Source organism: Manihot esculenta, chromosome 14 (genome assembly GCF_001659605.2).
Source record: "Manihot esculenta cultivar AM560-2 chromosome 14, M.esculenta_v8, whole genome shotgun sequence".
Classification (NCBI taxonomy): Eukaryota; Viridiplantae; Streptophyta; class Magnoliopsida; order Malpighiales; family Euphorbiaceae; genus Manihot; species Manihot esculenta.
Window position 1 is genome coordinate 25,888,411 of NC_035174.2, and position 20,634 is coordinate 25,909,044.

Sequence of the window (20,634 nt, forward strand, 5' to 3'; positions counted from 1 at the left end):
TCTATGAAAAATTTATTCTTTACCTTGGATTTTTTAACCGAAGTCAAAATCCATCTCTTTTAAAAGTTACAATTTATCTCTTTCAAATATCAATTAAATTCATATCATAATTTGTATAAAAGTATAACGGTATTATTCATAATTCAAAAATTTATGGTATTACAAAGTATTTGCAACTCAAAAATTTATGGTGTTACAAAATATTCAATCGATTTATTTAAAATTAACTTATAATTAAAAATTTTATTTCACAAAAATTTAAAATTGATATTAAACCGAAATACAAGAAAAACTGAAAAGTATGGATTTAGTTCAATTTAATAAAAATAGAAAATGAATAGACCAAATCAAATTCATGTCAAATCATTAAAAGAAAAACATATTCAACTTTCAATATGTACCAAAATCAAACATTTTTTGCCCATTTTTCCTAATCTCGAATATAACATGTATAATAAATGAAAGGTAAAATGTATATTTATATATCTATATTTTAACATTTTCACTTAGATTTTAATTTTAACCATAATTTAATAAATATTTAAATTTAAAAAAAAATATTTTTTTTAAACGCTTAAACTTTTGAAAAATGTTATTTTAAATATCTAAACCCTAAAAATATTTACTTTTAAACACAATTTTAAAATTATAAATTTAAAAAATTATTTTTTAATATAATTTTAAAATTATAAATTTAATTATAAATTTCAAAAATTATTTTTAAACACAACTTTAAAATTATGAATTTAATAAAATTGTATTTAAAAGTAATATTTTTTTAAATTTTAAATATTTATAAATTACTATTAAAATTAAAATATTTATAGGTAAAAATATTAAAATATAAATTCATAAGTATTGCAATTATATTCAAAAAAAAATATTGCAATTAATTATAAATAAAACTCATAAAAATTACAATAAATCAAATTGAAGTTCATCTAACAATCTCAAATCCCAATTACAAAAAAAAAAAAAGATACAAGCAAACAAATATAGAATCCGGAAGCGATAAGATCGAACCAAAAATAAGAAATTCCAATAAAAAAAGAAGAAAGTCAAATCTATGGATCTTCTTTTGAGAACAAATCTCGCATCTCGCATTTGCAACCATAGATATCACATTGAGAAAAAATCTCATCTGCATGCATGAAGGTCAAAGGACTCGAAGATGGCGAACTTACTTTGAGAACAACAGTACGACATGAAGAATACAAAGATGATTAGCAGGCTGCTTGGGCCACTTGGTTGTACAAGTCAATTGAAGTTATATGTGATCATTGAAAAGAGAGAAAGAGGAGTGTGAAGATATTAATCGGAGAAAGAGGAGTGTGAAGATATTAATCGGTTTAAATCTAAAAAATCGATTGAATTGAATTAATTTAAAATTTTATTATATTTTAGTTTAATTTAATTTTTAATTTTAAAAATTTTAATTATTTTAATTCTGTTTAATTTTAATTAAAAAAAATTAAATCGAACCGATTAATAATAATATTATATTATTTTTAATATTAAAAAATTAAATCATATTAAAGTTAAAATATTTTAATTAAATTTTAAAATATTAAAAAGTAAAAGATAAAAAATAAAAAAATTATTAAAACTTTAAACTGATCAAACTAAATTAAATCAGATCGGTTCAATTCAATTTAATTTTTAATTAAAATTAATTTAATTTTTAACTAAAATCAATTCGATTCGATTTATATAAATATTAAAATTTTAAATTTCAATTTATTCAATTCAATTTGATTTAAACTCAACAATTACCCTTAGAGTTACCCTTAGAGTTGGAGTGGGATATGTGGTAGACAGTTTCACAAATACTATGTTCAGTATATTAATGATTAGAATAATAATTAACTGTTTAATAATAGTTAACGGTTTCATTAACAAATATTAGTTGTATTAAATACTTTTAACTATTAAAATTTTATTACAATAAAAAAATATCCTTACAGCCCCCGAAAAACTAATAATATACAAAAACATCAGCACCAAAAAAATACATCTTAGAAATGGAAAGCATTAATGAAAGCTTTAAAGAAAGTCAATATAAATAGAAATAGATAAGTAGAAAAGCCACTCTACCTTTCCCTAACCAGAATCATTCAGTCCGTTGTTGCCACCGATATTTCCACCCAACCAGCCACCATCAAATACAGCCCCACATGATCATGGAAGCCTACGAACAGCCTCCGATCAAAGCTTTCATCAAAATTTACCAACAAACAATTCAGCAAAAGACGCACTATAGCAATTTGATGCTCATTTCTGAGAAAATGGTGGATCATAAGGCCGTCCCCATAGAGCAACACCACCAGCACTAGAAACCACTGTATCAACAATTGCACCCGTGACTGCTGGATCATCTACTGCTGGTCCAACACTCATCTGAATAAGAGGCCTTCCATATGCATCAACATAGACACCACTGCCATGTACAGAGGTCGGGTACGAAGGGTCATGTGTCCCGAAGGCACTACCATAGGTGTTTGGTGCTAGACAGCCACAGTATCAGTAAGATTATAAGGAGAAATAATTTATCAAAATTTCAACAAGTAAAACTACTGCATTTGCAGGCAAGAGAAAGTTACCAAGTGCTTTCTTTTCAGCATTCAAGACCTCAGCATGCAACTTTTCCACTTCTCTTGCCATCCCAATTAACCTCTGTTCTGTTGCTTGCAGTTGAGCCACCTTTTCTATGTTTTCACCTCTCTCGTACTCAAATGTAGCCCTATACCCAGATTGCATGTTTAATATACAAATATATATATATATATATTCTCAGATACATTAAAACATATGGATAAACTGCCTACTACAGATCAAGGTGAAGAGTTCAACATGAAAAATTTGAATTCAGGTAAAAAGAAAAAGATATTAGAGATGGAAACAGCATTCCTTTCATCCTATAATCCCAAAAATTTTACACTGATGAAAATTTTGTTGTGATTATTATCCTCCCAACCCCAAGCAAAGATTTAAAGATCTCCCTTATCATTTTGAATAATTGAGTTTCAATGAAAATAACCAATTTATGCACTAAAGAATGACATATTATAGCCATCAGGACTCAAGAGCGCTTCAAATATTTCAGTAGCATAACAACAGGAGTGAATTTCATGAGATGGTTTTTGCCGTCTAGGAAATTCAAAGAATTTATGTTTATAATCTATTTATAAAAAAACAGGATGAAGGAACCATGTCATTTTTTAGTCATTATCAACCTGACAAAATTCTGACTGTCCCAAAGAAAAATATTGGTTGCTATTCAGTTTGGAGTCAGTCTCATCTGCGAAAAAAGGATATTGAATGGATGATGTTCACTTGAATTATCAGCAAATGTTTTCACCTTTACTTATTTTCCTATTTCAGAAAGTAAAATCAAAACATTATGAAGGTGCAATGGCAGGTTTAGCAAAGAACAAAGTTCCTAATGACAATGTGGCTCATGGAAACTCAGGAATCAAGATAACACATGACTCACCGCAACCTCTTGTATTCATGCCTTAAACTGTCAAGCTCAGTATGCAAATCTGGTAGACTCTTAACATCAGCACGAACTTTCTGCAATTCCTGTGATGCCTTCTGGATTTCAGTAGTCAGCTCTTGTCCTGATTTGACCAGGCTCTGAGCCTGTATATGGGCCTGTTTCAGGTCCTCCTTTACATTCTCACCAGCCCTTATTTCTGATTCCAATTTTGCAGTCTTATCCAATAAAACCCTAATCTGGATATCACTTTCAGTATGGATGCTCCTTATGTGTGCCTTGAGTCTTTCAACTTCTTTCTGTGCAGCAACAAGGTCCTGCCTCAAGGCTATGTGCATAGCAGCCAATCTACGATTATCCTCTACAAGCTGTTCAATTTCAGCTGCCTGAGAAGCAATCTTATTCTCTAAAAGATCTGGAGCAGCAACTCTGTCTGATGGTCGATGACCAGGAGGAAATGGACCACGTTGCATCAAACCACGAGCCTGTACAACACCTCCCTCTAAAGCTTGTGGAATATGCCCTCTTCCAGACATTAACTTGACAATTCACTCCAGAAGGTTTAATATACAGAATCAAGTCTGGAGGTTCACATTCCTGTTTTAAGAACGTAAAAAATCATTACCCTAAAACTAGAGAATAAGCATCCTATTTCAACAATTCAATTTCTGTCACAAAGATAAATTAAACTCCTTCAGGGGAGCATCATATACTGATTACAACCAGGTCACTAGACAACATAATTACCACAAAAATGTATCTACCACAGCAAATTCAACCTATTTTTTGTTCTTAGAGTTCATAAACAATTTCAGCAAATACTTTTGGTAATCAATAAAAATACCAATAATAAGTATTATCTAACTTCAAATTTAAATAAATACAAAAGTATTATCTAACTTCAATTATAAATAAATAAAAACATAATCCTCAGATTGCAATTATGCGAACAGTGCACAATCCAAATCGATAGACTGTTCAACTTGTTATGCACACAATTTCTATAGTTCCTTCATCAAAACAGTCGTACACCTACATGAACAAATTGTACTAAATCTTTTTATTAAAAAAAAAAAAAAAAAAAAAAAAAAAAACCTAGCTTCAGTCAACCTTATATCAATGTGAAGATCAATTTTTTTTTTTTGAAAAAAAAATGTAGGAAACGAAGAATCTCATAAGCATAATTGAATGAAGAAACAGATTACCATTTGTCAGTACAATTTTATTTTTGTTTTGCTCCAAATATCAAAATCCAAGTAAAAAATCAAAATTGGAATCTCACAGGCCTAAGAAGTCAGAACAGATGCTAAAACGATGCAGGAGAAAGCGAAAGAAACAGAGGCTTCCCAGTGTACATAATTACATGTGCATAGCGGTTTCTCCCCGAGGAAGCGTCGAGATGAAGTGTTCTACTGGGCGAGCGGTGGTTGCTCTGCGACCGATGGAGGGAGGCGCCTGCCAAAAATAACCAGAACGAGGCTCGATTTCCCTAACTTTGCCTAAACAAGTCCATTACATTACACAGGGCCTGTAAGAGGTGAATTAATTTAACTCCCAATTAATAAATTAAATTAATTTACGCGGAAAATAACTTTTCTTTAAAAAAAAAATATTTTTCAATAAAATAATTTTTTTACAAAGTCAAAAAATTAGAATTTTCCATTTTGATTTTAACTAAAATTAAAACCAAAACTCCAATTTTTTAATTTTTAGAATTTATTTATTTTTAAATATAATTTCAATTCGATTCTAAATAATTTTAATACGATTTTAATTTAATTTTTTTATTTTAATTTATTTAACTTTAAAATTGAGTATAATTTTAATTTTTATAAATAAAATTACAAACAAGCTAGAAAAGGGGAAATCATGTAAAAGGTTTTGCTCATGTTAAGAATTTTTAATTGCTTTAAGCTATAACTTGTAAAATTCTTGTATTTATGGGTTTTAATTGGGCATAGATAACTGTTAGTTGGAAGGTGAGTAGGAATTTATGCCCTAAGGCATTAACGCTCAGAAGTTTGGTCTTACTATTTATATACTATTTCAGGGTCTCAATGGATCCAAAAAATTAACTTCGGATATAAGTGGCCCTCGAGCCAATTTAGAGGGACTTAAAGGTCTTTGACCTTAAAACTATATAATAAAGCCATAAAATCATTAATATATATATATATATAAAATATGATTCTTTGATATAGTATAGTACCGTTCTAATTCGATTCTGGTATAGTTCTTAACAAGTAACAAGAACTATAACTAAATAGTTAAATAAATTTTGTTCAATATTATTTGATTTGTATAATATTGATTTTTTTATAATTTTGATACAATTTTTTAATTCAGTTTAGGACTCACAAGAATCATGTTTGTAATATCCGGTTAAATTTCGGCGTCAGAATTCCCACTTTCCAACAGAATCTCCATCAAAATCCGGAATCTCGAAACTGAAATCTTTAGAAGGGTAAAATAGAATTTTTCATAAATGAATTTGAAATTTTTAAAATCGTGTTAAAAAAAAAGAGTTTTAGAGAAATCCCAAAGTTCGGCCGCCGAATGTGGCTCCTTCATCCATTTATAAAGGGTTTTCAGCCCAAAAATGTGAGAATTCTTTCTCCATTTTCGGGCCTCATATTTTCGGGCAGAGGTGATTTTATGCACCATCTTTGACGTTTTTGCTGAAATTCTTTCAAATTCCTCAAAGAATTCATGAGTTTCTACTGTTGTTTTGAAAATTAAGTTGTGTTTCGAAATCCTAGCTCTTAAGACCTTCAGAGCTCATCTCTCCATCTCCTAAACCCTCCCCCTATTTGCTGTCACCTTGGTGTTCTCCAAGAGGTAAGTTCGATCATTGCTTTTCTTCTTTTTTTTTTCAAAGTTTCAGCAAGTTATAGGCGTTTAAGGGGATTGTTGATGCATACAAGTTAGTTATTTTTAAGTTGAAAGATTTGAGCTTAGGGTTGATAATGGATGTTTTCTCTTGGGTTATTAATGATGAATGATGAGGATTAGGCTAGCTATAGATGTCCCTTATGTGTGTTGAGTGTACACGGTTGATTTTAGGCTATTGCATGTGTATTTGGGAGTAATTGGTGGCTGAATGTTTAAGGCAAAATCGGGTTCTATCTTGCTGGAGAACCTAAGCTCGGCCGCCAAATCTGCCCCTAAAGGTCTTGACTTTCAGATCTGTAAGGGACTTTAGGCCACCGAACCTGCCCCAGAAGGTTTTGACCTTCGGATCTGTGAGGGACCTTTGGCCGCTGAACTTGCCGCCGAAAGTCCCCTGGCAGCCTTTTTCTGCTTGTTACCTACCTATGTTCTTGTGTGTTCTTAGGGGTTTCTTGGAAGGTTATTTTAAGTATTATAAAAGTTATGTTTGGTCCCTCATTTAAGTCCGTCTATGTAAGATCGGACTTGGAAGACTGTAGAGACTTGCAGTGAGATAATTGCTTCAGTATTAGGCGAGCGTCAGGCAGAGGTGAGTAGAACTGAACTGATATATTATTTTAAAGAAATCAAACTTTTTAAGCATGCTCATGCATCACGAATGCCATGTATAGGGGTTTCTTAGAAGGTTATTTTAAGTATTGTAAAAGTTATGTTTGGTCCCTCATTTAAGTCCGTCTGTGTAGGATCGGACTTGGAAGACCGTAGAGACTTGCAGTGAGATAATTGCTTTAGTATTAGGCGAGCGTCAGGAGAGAGGTGAGTAGAACTGAACTGATCTATTATTTTAAAGAAATCAAACTCTTTAAGCATACTCATGCATCACGAATGCCATGTATATGTACTTAGGTTGTTTTGCATTAGAATTCACGAATATGATGCATTGCATAATTTATTGTTGTTGTGGATGGATGTTGGATGTTCCACTAGTTCTCGAGTATGTTATAATATGTTATGATGGATATAGAAGTCCAGGTCGATACCCATTCTACGCCTCTGGCAATATGTAAGAGAAAGTCCAGGTCGATGCCCATTCTACGCTCCTGATACTATAGATATGTTATGTTATATTATGTTTAAGAGGAAGTCTTGAGGAGCACCCGTCGTGGGCTGGGCACTATTGGAATCTGTAGAAGATTACTGTTGATAAATCCATCTTGATGTGAATTGTTCGTGTTATGACGCATTCATATGATCATATGTTTTATTTGAACTGTTTTTTTTTATGTTCTGCTCACTAGGCTCTTATAACTTATCCCTTTCTCCTAACCCCAGGTTTGCAGAATCAAAGTTGGCTCGAAAAATCGGCTGAGTTGCTGGTATAGTATATTGTAATAGTATAATTATGGACATGTATTAATTTATAGATTAGAATTATACTTTGCCCTAGTGTTTCCTTATAATTCCTACTTCATGATCATAATATGTAAAAATTTTAAGTATGAGTTTATATTTGAATCGAGCTTGAGGCATGTTATGTTGATTATACTGGAGCATTTGATGTAATCCCTGCTTCATGATCCTTATATGTAAAAATTTTAAGTATGACTTTATGTTTGAACCGAACTTGAAGCATATTATGTTGACTACACTAAAGCATTTGATGAGGGCTCTAGTATGGGTTTTATGATTTCAGTTACGATGCATGTATAGGTCGAGTCTTGGTTCATGTAATGATTATGTTTTTGTTATTTCGTGCATTTGATAAGAGCTCTAGTATGGATTTTATGATTTCAGTTACGATGCATGTACAGGTCGAGTCTTGATTCATGTAATGATTATGTTTTTGTTATTTCGTGTGGCCATGTATTATATCAGGTGTAATAGAATGTATAGTAGACTTGCTATAAGATCTAGCGACCTTAAGTCGATCTGAATCTTAGCGCCGATAATGGTTCAGTTCTTGGATCATTATAATGTCAGCCCTAAATAGACAATTAGTGAAAAAAATAAAACATAGGACTCTCTCTCATATCCACCAACTTGCAAGCGTATTTAATTTTAATTTAAAAAAGTATTGATAAATTTATATATAATACTATTAGTAAGATGTTGAAAATGACTTACCCTATTTTCGGTGGGTTTATTGAACAAAATATTTAAAAATTTAAAAATTTTTATTTTTATATTATAAACTTAAAATTTTAAACAATAAAATTAATTTTTTCACACTTACCTCAATTTTGCTATTAGTTTCAATCAATTTTAATCGAAATTTTTTTAATTAACTTTTAAAGTCTATTATATAAAACAATCTACAATATTAATTCATATTTATATCTAAAATTTTAAATTTTAGATATATAAGAACTAATATTTTTAATTTATCACAATTATAATTAAAAAAATTAAATTAAATATAAAAAATTAACTGTAACTTATAATATAATTTCTAAAATTTTGTTACATTAGTTCTTAAAATATATATTTTTATTCCCACAATATTTTTTTAATTAATCTTATTATTTACTTCTCATCGACACTTTTATATATATATTATAAATTAATAAAATTTTAAAATATAAAAAAAATTATAAATTAAAACATATAATATTTTATTTTATTTTATATGGATTTTATAATTTATGTTAACTAAAATACTTTAAGGATATAAGTCTAATTAAAATCCTAAACTTTTATCTAAGAAATAAATAAACTCAAATTAATTTTTTAGCCAATTAAATCCTTATACTTTTTCTCAAGGGCCAAATAAGTCCTCACATAATATAATCTTATTTTTTTAATAATATAATAATTTTTTAATAATAAAATATTAATTTTTTAATAATAAAAATAATATTTTATATAATAAAATTACATTTTTATAATTTTAAAAATTATTTACTATTTCTATGCATTTTAAAAATTTTTATGGTAACTAAAATGCTAAAATTTAATATTTGAAATTATAAAAATAATATTTTACTATTAAAAATAATATTATATTATGTCAGAATTTATTTGGTCTTCAATAAAAGTAATATTTCATTATTAAAAAAATATTATTAAAAAATAATATTATATCAAGTGGAAACTTATTTAACCCTTAAGTATAAGCACTTAATTTACCAAAAAAATTAAATTGGCCTTAATCCTTAGACAAAAGTACATGATTGAACTTATATATCTGAAGTAAACACTTTGATTTTTTTTTTTTTTTATTCAATGGGTCTTTTAATAATAATCTAAATGGTATTGATATTATTAAGGGTAAGCAATATTCGGTTCAAATCGAAAAAATTGATCGAACTGAATTAAATTTCTGAATTAATTCGGTTTTTTATTCATTTCGGTTCGGTTTGATTTTTATCATAAAAAAATTAAAAAAACCAAACTGAATCGATTAGTGAAATAATATATTATTTTTAATAATATAGAGATATTAGATTATAATTAAAGTTAAAATATTTTAATTAAATTTTAAAATACTAAAAATAAGGGTGTAAAAAGTAAAAAAAAAAAATTTATTAAAAATTCAAACCGATCAAATCGAATTGATTCGAATCAAATTAGATAGATTCGATTTCTGACTAAAATCGATTCGGTTTGATTTTTATAAATACCAAAATTTTGATTTTCGGTCTTTTCGATTTGACTTTGAATCGAACTAACCGAATGTTCACCCCTAAATATTATATAATAGTAATCCAACGATGGCCATGAGCTGTATCACAAAATAAGGCCATGTGGCAAAAATCTAATAAGGTGGTATATAGTTCCATCTATGGAAAAAAAGACTCAGACACCATAACACCCGGTTCACCATCAAGACTCGCCCTCCCTTGGATAGGTTGAGTCTTGGTATAAAGTTACTGTTAGCAGGCACAGTCCGACATATCTCCATTACGCCAGTAATTGCAAAATCACCTATCGATTAGTTGGCGAGATCCCTTAGTAAGTAGACCGGCCGCATTATTGGCGGATTTTTCGGAGATGTTATATTGAAGTCCATCTTCTTAAAATATAAAATTTGACTATCACAGACATAAAAGTACGTAATCCTTACACACTACTCTTAAATTCTAAGCATTACAATTCTCTCATCTTTCTCTTAAATTTACTGATTTGAGCGTTGGAATGGTTTCAGTAGGTGCCAACCACCTCACATACTATCTCTTGCAGGATTGACCAATCACAACACAGCTCTATTTTCTGGTTATATCAGATATAATATACATATTACAAAATTTTTTATCAAAATTAATTGAGACTAATAGTTAAAATTGAGATAGGTGTGAAAGAATTAGTTTTATTGAAAATTTGTAAACCTTTTATTTTTTTTATTCAATTGGCCTTTCCTTAAATTAACTAATTTTTATTTTTAAACTAGAAAATTGATTTCCATTAACTAGTTTCTTGACCCTTTGTTTGGTATGATTATTTTGTAAGAAAATAATTTAATTAAATGTTTGTAAAATTATTCAAGATTTTTATTTAATTATTTCTAAAATGAAAATTATGTAAATTAAAAAAATTGAATTGTTTTAAATAAGAAAATTGTTAAAATAAATAAATTTAATTGAATTTTTATAAATTTTTTAAATTTAAATAAAATATGAGTATCTCAAACATTAAAAAATATAATTAGTTAAAAAAATATTTTCTATAAAATAAATGGAGTTTTAGTATCAAATGCATAATAAGTTAATAAGGTTGGAAATTTGAATACTCTATTAGAATTTTTAAAATATTTTTAAAAAAGAGAATAAGTATTTTATTTATTACATTTTATTTTTTATATTATTGTAATTTTTTGGAATAAAAATAAACTGGTGAAAGAAGTTAAAGAAAAAAAAAAGTTGAGAGATATTATAGAGAATGAATAAATATAATCTATTAATTTTTGTAGAATCGGACTATGGAGGCAACTATTTGGCCGTCTAATCTGCCTCTTAAGGTTTTGACCTTCGGATCTGTGAGGGACCTTCAGCCGCTGAACCTGCTGCCGAAAGTCCATTGTTCAGCCTTTTTCAGCTTGTTTCCTGCGTGTGTTTTTGTATGTTCTTAGGGGTTTTCTTAGGGGTAGTTTAAGTGTTGAAAAAGTTATGTTTAATCCCTCATTTAAATCCATCTGTGTAGGATCGAACTTGGGAGATTGTAGAGACTTACAATGAGATAACTGATTCAATATTAGGCGTGCATCAGCCAGAGATGAGTAGAACTGCACTAATCTATTATTTTAAAGAAATCAAACGTTTTAAACATGTTCATACATCACGAATGCCATGTATATACTATTAGATTGTTTTGCATTAGAGTTTACGAATATGATCCATTGCATACATTATTGTTGTTGTGGATAGACGTTGGATAACCCACTAGCGCTCGAGTATGTTATGATATGTTATGACGGATATAGAAAAACCATGGCTATCCATTCTACGCCCTTGGCAATGTGTAAGGGAAAGACCAGGGCTGCAATTCTACGCCCCTAGCACTATTATCATATTATGTTATGTTTAAGAAGAAGTCCTAAGGAGCACCCATCGTGGGCCTGGCACTAGTAGATGTTAGGAAATCCAGAGATTATTGCCAGAGATTATTGCAACCCAAATTGCGCAGCGAAAAAATAAAAATCTTTGATTTCCTTTCCCAGAATCCGAGTGCTTCGTTTATTTCAAAGGAATGATATGAGGCTAACCTGTTAATCTCGTCGAGAAGATGCAATGTCGGACTGATGGTGCTGCTTTTTCAAACGAGCACCCTCAATGGTATCCACACGAACGTCTTCTATCCTTCTAGAGTGTTAGCTCTCTCAAGGATTGATAGATTATGTGCTCCACAATCTACAACTGTTAGACTGAATTTTATAAAAACCGTCACTCCACAATTCGTAGAAGGAGTATTTATATGTTTCAGTCTTTTTGTTTTCCCACAACTCTTTTCCCAAAAGAGTTGTGTTCAGAACCCACTATCACAATCTCACAAATACTCAAATATCTCATGTGATAGATTATTTTATCTGTAACAGTTACAGATAGACTGCAGATCTTTTAAATATTATTATCTTATAATAATAAATAATTAATAATAATAACACTTTATTATTATTAATTAATGATTTATAATAATAAAATTTATTATTATTAATTATATTAATGGGCTTTGGGCTTTTAGCCCATTAATATGTCATAGCACATCAACAACGTTCTTTTGTGTGTGACCCAATAGGCTCACATTAATTGGCAATAGGCCCAGTCCCACAAGGCCCATAAGTCATAAGTGGCATCTAGCAAAACATTATGACTACCCAACTAATATGAGGATCAATAGTACGATAAAGCCTAATAAATAGAACATGTATTAATCCCTTTGTCACACGATATCTAGTTTGAACATAAGTTATGGTCAATGTCAAACTTATAATGTTCAAACTTATGATTTCTCGATCTCTAAGTAGACTGATAAATTCAAATGATTTTGATCACACTATCAATTCATTTGAGCACGACCATGCATTTCTCAGTCTCACTTATCGAGGGGCCCAGAAGATATCTCTCTCAAAGAGATGGACAAATCCTATCTTGATTGTTCAATATCCTCTACATAATTTCTATTATGCTCAATCATAACCTTTATGACTGTCCGATTAAAGACAATGTTTGGTTATGTCAAAAATAATAGTCCTTATATTGGAAACTATGACAATCTCAAGTCAAATGATTAAGACATAACTACTTTGAGATTCACTTATGACAATAACCCATGTAGTGATCTCAATGCAGGTCCATCCAATACTTTGTTCTCTAACAAGTATCTATGATTATTGAATTATATCAACATATACATAATCATCTCATGATTATCAATCAATAATCATACTAGCTATATTTTATTATTATCAACATAATAATAAGTAACTAGGGATGTGAATCATTATTACGTAACATGCAAACAAATAATAATGATAATAAAAACCTCTTTTATTAATAACCAAAACGATAAATAAAAAGGTCCAAGATAATGGCCTAGGGCAAATACACTAACAGTGGAATCTGTAGAGGGTTACTAGTGATAAGTCCATCTTGATGTGAATTGTTTGTTTTGTGATGCATTCATATGATCATATGTTTTATTGATTTTTTTTTTATGTTTGGCTTATTATATAGGCTTTTGTAGCTTATCCCCTTTCCCCTAACCCCAAGTTTGCAGGATCAGAGTTAGCTCGGGAAGTCGACTGAATTACTGGTATAGCTTGTTGTAATAGTATAGTTGTGGACATGTATTCATTTGTGGAGTAGAATTGTGCCTTGCTCGGGTTCTTCCTTGTAATCCCTGCTTCATGATCTTTTTATGTAAAAGTTTTTAAGTATAAGTTTATATTTGAACCGAGCTTGAGGCATGTTATATTGACCATACTGGAGCATTTGATGAGGACTCTAGTATGGGTTTTATGCTTTCAGTTATGATGCATGAACAGGTCGAGTCTTGGTTCATGTAATGATTATGTTTTTGTTGTTAGTATGATCATGTATGGGATTATATCATGTGTAATAGAATGTATAGTAGGCTTGTTACGGGTTTCGGCGATCTTAAGTTGATCTAAACCCTTGCGCCGGTAGCGGTTCAGTTCACGGGTCGTTACAGATTTGTGATAAGTTTATAGGTGGAAGTGCCATGAGGCCCCTTTGTGCATGGTTTAGTTCATACATATCATAGTTTATTGAAGCTAGAGTGGCATAGCTTGTAAGTATTGGTTTGACAATGGGATATATGAGATGGTGTTTAGAGGTGTAGAGTTACTAGCGGACGATATAGGGGACTTCATTGGTGTTGCACAGTTTAGTGGTAGTAGGGTTATTGGAAAGCCCAAAGTGGTAGGCATTTTCACATTTTGTTTTCATTTTCAATGGAGGTAGGTATGTTGTTTTCTTAGTTCGCTACGTGGATCTCAATGGGTTTGGTTTGAAAATTTCGAAGATAGAAAAATCTCATTCGTTCTCATAAATGATGCTAATTGATGAAGTTTAGATCTAGGGTCTACAAAACGGCGACATGTGAGTCAGATGAAAGGTTTAGAGTAGTAAATGAGTTTGGCTTAGTAAATGAGCATAATAATGAAGCTCATTATGTATTTCAAAGGTACTAAATTTGGAGTTGTAGAGGAAGTTAAGATGTTGAAGAAGATAAAGTGAAATTCTCATTTACGATGGTGATGGGAGTACATATACTCTCGTCTGAATAGGGTATGCCCGGTACCTATCCTTTTAGAGTGGACAGATTTAATTTTTTAAACATTTTAGACGACTCATTAATAGTGAGTAGTTAGCTCATTTAATACTGAGTCAACTAAGCTCATACTACTCCTAACAACGTTATATCGAAAGAGAAAAAATATGTGCATTTAAAACCTTGTACGATCATTTAAAACAAATGACAGTTCGAGTATCTTTATTTCTCGCACCCTAATGATCGCACCATTCAGGGCTCTTCCCAAACTACGAATACTAAAAGTCTAGGAGTCATGTCCATCTCGGCATCCTATCCCACTCTATCTGGGCAGGTCAAGTAAGCGATATATATGTGTGCTGATCTAAAAAGGGAGCAGATTTTATTTATTATCAGTCATTATGCAAAAAAAATTTTGAATTAAATATAAACATTGTAGCTCTATGCTAGAGTATAGTACCAGTTACGTGGTGATTCTTGATATAAGATATAATAACTTTAATTTTATAAAAATAAAAAATAGATTAATTGAACTAATAAAAAAATACTATTGCTTTGTTTGGTTTAATTAAAAATTAAAAATTAAAAAATATTAATTGTCTTGTTTCTTTGTGCACTGATGTTATAGGAATTTATTTTCTTGGTATGTAACTCCACTCTGTGATTTTGTTTTCTTATTTTCATGAGAACTGTCCAAGTTATGTTCATGTTCTCTCTATATATAAACTTAGATTACTATCTATAAAAAGAAGTTAAAATTTATTGATTATAATTTACATGTTAATTATTCCTGTAACTGAAACATTTATAATAAGTAATAATTTGATATTTCATGGTGAATTGTCAATGACTCCAGCTCATGGCTTCATCATGAACATAGCAGGTGAAGTTGAAATAGGAAAGCTAAACCATGAAGCCTACAACTCTTCAGATTGATTTTTTTTTCATTGGCATTAAACTTATATAATAATTTACTAGAATTCTTATTTGGGTTTTGGGTATGTAATGTACACATATATATTTTAAAAAATAAAATTTTATAATTAATTTTAAGTGGAGCTTTCAATTAATATCATTTTATTAATTTCTTTATATGATATTGATAACATATTAATTACGCTCATTTGTCGGGAATCAAGATACGTGTATCCTAATCGGATGGGGATTAGAGAGATCAGGAGAGGACTTGAAGATGTGGTTGTCTAGAAGTTCAGCAATCGAATTCGATGCAGATTCCAGACTGAGTTGAAAAGTGACTCTCAACTTACGAGGGATCAGAGCACTTGAGAACTCCTCCTTTGTCTTCACTCACCGTGTCTAGGAGCCTATTCTTTGAGGCGCTACTAGAAATGGTGCCCTTCCTAGATCCAACCAATTGAGCCTTTCTTCATTAGCCTTCTCCTCTTTGGAGGAGCATAGGGAGGATTTACTATCTGTTCAGAAGTTTGTCTTGAATTCTTCCCCCTCAGCCTCCCAAAGGTGTCATCCATAAGAGATGAGGGCTCCGAAGTCAACATCGTAACTATAGGAGCCTTCTTCTGAGGGTTGATGGAGGCCATGAGAATATCGATAGGATTAGATGATCTCTTCACAAGCATGCCAATATCTGGCAAGTTGATTGGTTTTTAAAATTGTCTTAAAGCAATCTAGTGCTTATTACAAAATCGCGAGGACCAAATAATTGGCCACCGCGCTTTGTTCGTTGGCACAAAACCAACTGAATTATATAAACTTTTTAAATATAAATTTAAAATTTTAATTTTTTTAATTGTTATTAAATTTAAAATTTACTAACATCTCACAAGTTCTAATATATTATTAGCTACAGACCCATATTATAAATTATTTATATTTATTAAAATTTTAATTTAATAAACATTTCTTTTAATATATTGAAAATTTTTTATTTAATGTATTTTGTTTAATTTTATTCTCTTTCTCTTTAATTTAATTTTTTTAATTTATCAATTATTTCATAATTTTTCATTAGTGAAATTAAATATTTATAATGAAAAAATAATAAACCAAATAATGATATTATCAAATTTAATTTAACAAATATCAATGTTACACAACAATCATCTAAATCATCTAAATAGACAGTGAGTTACCATAAAATAGGGTTACGTGGTAAGGATCTGACAAGTTATGTGCAGTCTCACCTATAAAAAGAAAGGATCGGTCGACTATAGTGCCGAAAATCGAGAGAAAAAAAGAACTCGACCACTTCAAGCTGGTCTCAGATCGGTTCAGTTCATCAGAACCTACCCTCTCAACTACAAGGTGAGGTTCGACAACAGATCCCTTTTATATCTGCAATCACAGGATTCTCGACCAATTAGTTGGTGACATCACTTACCAATGAACCGGCCATATCATTGCTAGATTTCAAGAAAATACTATAATTAACCCCACCTTCTTACGGTATAAAAGCTAAGGATCATAAAGAGATAAAGATACATAATTCTCTTACATAACTACTCTCAAATTCTATATTAGTCCTATTATCTGATTTATTAATTTGAGCGTCGAAGTGGCTACCGTAGATACCCACCACCTCACATTCTCTTTCGTACAGTTTTAATCAATTACAGCACAGCTCTACTTGCTACTACATCATATAGTAAAAACAATTAAATTTAATTATATAAAATTAATAATAAAATTATTGTGGATGACTTTCAACGATAACTATGTAAATGACTATCTGTATTACACTGTCGTGTTCTTCTCTCTTGAGAGCGCCTTGTATTATAACTGCTCCCATCAAATGAGACTCCTATTAAACCTCCTCAAAATCTTTAACATTATCCTCTGTCATAGATAGATTTAAATTAGGATATTGAAATTGAAACCTTAAACCCTCCCTAACAACTGAATCTTGAAATGCAAAACCAAAATCAAATTGAAAAAAACAACTCAAAAAAATCTGAAATAAATAAATTAAGTCAGCTTGAGGACATTCAATTTACTCTTCCCGCATTCACTATTTATTAGCATAAGAGATACCATGCAAAAGATTCATATGGTAGAAATAACTTGGATCCATTTGAAATGCAAGTTGATGTGGTCTATACAAAGAGAAATTGGACTTTATATATATATAAGAAATGATTAATTATTGGGATATTCATGAATTGGATAAATCTATTAAATCTGATTAATTCAATTCAATTTAAATCAATAAAATTAGTTATATAATAATATTGGATTAGTTTAGATTTTTTTTTTCATAACCTTTTGTAAGTAAATCAATAAATAATCATTTATATCCAATTATTATCTTTTAACCCTAATTTTTTTTTTTTAGTTTTTTAATATAATATTAATTAAATATTTTTATATTTCTATTATTGTTAGAATTGTAATATTTTAATTCAATTATTTTTATTTTTATTTTTATTTTTTATTTAAAAAAAAATAAAAATAACTATATTTTTGCACTTGTAATATACATTATTTTAACTTTTTAAAATTATTTTAAGTGCAATAACTTTTTTTAGTTGCCGCAAAATTAAAATTAATCATATTTTAAAAAATTAAAATAATGTGTAGAAATTATTTTAACTTTTTTAATTTCTTTAAAATTAAAATTAGCCACATCTCAAAAAGAGTTAAGATAATGTGTAGAAATTATTTTAATTTTTATTTCAATTTTTTAATTTTAAAAAATATAAAATTAATGATATTTCTGAAAAAAATTAAAATAATATGTAAAAATTATTTTAACTTTTTTATTTTTTATAAAATTAAAACTAAAACTAAAGTTATAATTTTTATTTTTGAAATTAACTTTTTTTGTATGTTTTCATTATTATGAGTCTAGTTTGTAAAATCTAGAAGTTCTTTATAAAATTAATTATATTTTTTAATTTTTATCATTTAAAATATAATATCTAAATTTAATTATTTTATTTAATTATTTAATTTATATGATATTTTTAATTTATATTTATTAATTGTATTTTTATTATTTTAATAAAATACAAATAGATAAATAATTTGTAATTAAAATCTAAATTAATAGCTTTCTATAAATAAGAATGATTTAATTTCAAATTTGATTCATACTAACCATTCTAACACTATTAGTAATTACAATAACTTGTAACTTGGACCGGTGAGCAGTATTCGGTTCAAACTGAAAAAATCATTCGAACCGAATTAATTTAAAATTTTAATTCGGTTCGATTCAATTTTTAATTTTAGAAATTTCGATTTTTTTTATTCGGTTCGGTTTTGATCATAAAAAATAAAAAAAATTGAACCGAACCAATTAGTGATAATAATATATTATTTTTAATAATATAGAGAAATAAAATCATATTAAAATTAAAATATTTTAATTAAATTTTAAAATACTAAAAATAAAGTGTAAAAAATAAAAAATTTATTAAAAATCAAAATCAATCAAATCAAACTGAATCGAACCGAATCAGATCGGTTTAATTTGATTCAATTTCTGACCAAAATCGATTCCATTCAATTTTTATAAATACTAAAATTTTGGTTTTCAATTTATTCGGTTCGATTTGATTTTAATTAAATCGAACCGACTAAATGATGACCCTAGATGGACAGCCTTCAACAATAATTATTAGCTTATTAAATTATATACTTTACCAAATTTATATATATATATATATATATATATAGTGTTTAGCAAGTTTTACCTATATTCATAGGTTAATTGACTGAAAAAATTTCAATATATGTATTATTTTATATTTTAATTTAAATATTTAAATTTTTTATAAATTAATTTAAAATTTATATTTAAGTATAATTTTGATTAATTTTTAAAAATAAAAAGTGAAAGATCAGACAGCATACTATATATAATATTTTATTATTTTTAAATATAAATTAATTTTAAATATAAAAATAATATTAACTCATATTTAATTATAATTATTTGATATATTTAATTTTAAAATAATAATAATAATTTAATTATTAAATATATTGTTTACACCTTAACGGTAAATGAATTTTTATTTCACATAATTAAATTTTATAATAGATATATTATTTTTATTTTTTTATACATATTATAACTTTAAATTAAATAACATATTTACTATAAAATATATCTAATTATTGCTATAAATAAAACTCATTATTATAAAGAGTGTGGACTGTATGTTTAACTATTATACTCTATATTTTTAACTTTCATTTTCGAATTAATCAAATTAAACTTAAATATAAATATTGGATCAATTTATTTAAATAAATTAAATATTTAAATTAAAATATAAAATAAAAAATATTAATTTAAGATTAAAAATATATATTTTACACACTAAAAAAACTTGCAAAGTGTATAAATTATTTGTTCAAGGGAGAGCATATCGGTTCAAATCGAGAAATCGAATTGAACTGATCGATTTCAGTTCAACAGTTCAGTTAGTTGAAATATTCGGTTAGATTTAGTTAATATTTTTCAGATTATTCAGTTTTTAGTTTGATTCGGTTTAAATGTGTTAAATAACCGACTAACCGAATTAACTAATTTTACTATATATTATTATACTAACTCTTATCTAACCCAACCAGCCTCCTCTCCCTTACCTAATCCAATCGCAGTTTAGGTCCAAATGTGCTAAATTTATAAATTTCGATTTTGATATAATCGAATCAAACTGAACTGATTTTTATCGATTTAATACGATTCAATTATATCTTAATAATCGATTTGGTTTGATTTCTCATATTTTTAAAATTCAATTTTATTTTTTCGTTCCTACAAATTATTTATAAACAATCATAAATTACAACCAAATACTAAAAAAAATTTAAAATTTAAGGATCCCAACTTTTCTCAAGTACCGGTGTACTACGTGTATATTTCATGCGCACAAAATTGGTGTTGATTGAAAATGAATATGCATGTCACGCTGCTCCAATACGGCGAGTGGGAATCAAATGGGTCGGTGATGTTGGGACGGACGGCAAAAGCCTGCAAAACCTCTAACAATAATGTTGCTTTCTAGTCCACAAGTTTTTGTCCAGAAAATTCC

At 28.5% G+C, this 20,634-nt stretch overlaps 1 protein-coding gene across 2 annotated transcripts; it reads right to left on the bottom strand.

Annotated features, from left to right (window-relative positions):
• Positions 1–1,906: 1,906 nt before the first annotated feature.
• LOC110600309 (protein FLX-like 4) lies at positions 1,907–5,019 on the bottom strand. 2 transcript variants are annotated; one of them, XM_021737128.2, is made up of 4 exons: positions 4,779–5,019; positions 3,494–4,093; positions 2,601–2,740; positions 1,907–2,504 (listed from the first exon to the last, which is right to left on the bottom strand). In XM_021737128.2, the coding sequence occupies exons 2-4, from the start codon at positions 4,030–4,032 to the stop codon at positions 2,272–2,274; spliced, it is 912 nt and encodes a 303-aa protein (XP_021592820.1). In that variant the 5' UTR covers positions 4,033–4,093; positions 4,779–5,019; the 3' UTR covers positions 1,907–2,271. The 2 variants fall into 2 exon arrangements, with proteins under 2 accessions (XP_021592820.1, XP_021592819.1); XM_021737127.2 differs by having other exon boundaries at positions 4,860–5,014.
• Between the last annotated feature and the right edge of the window lie 15,615 nt (positions 5,020–20,634).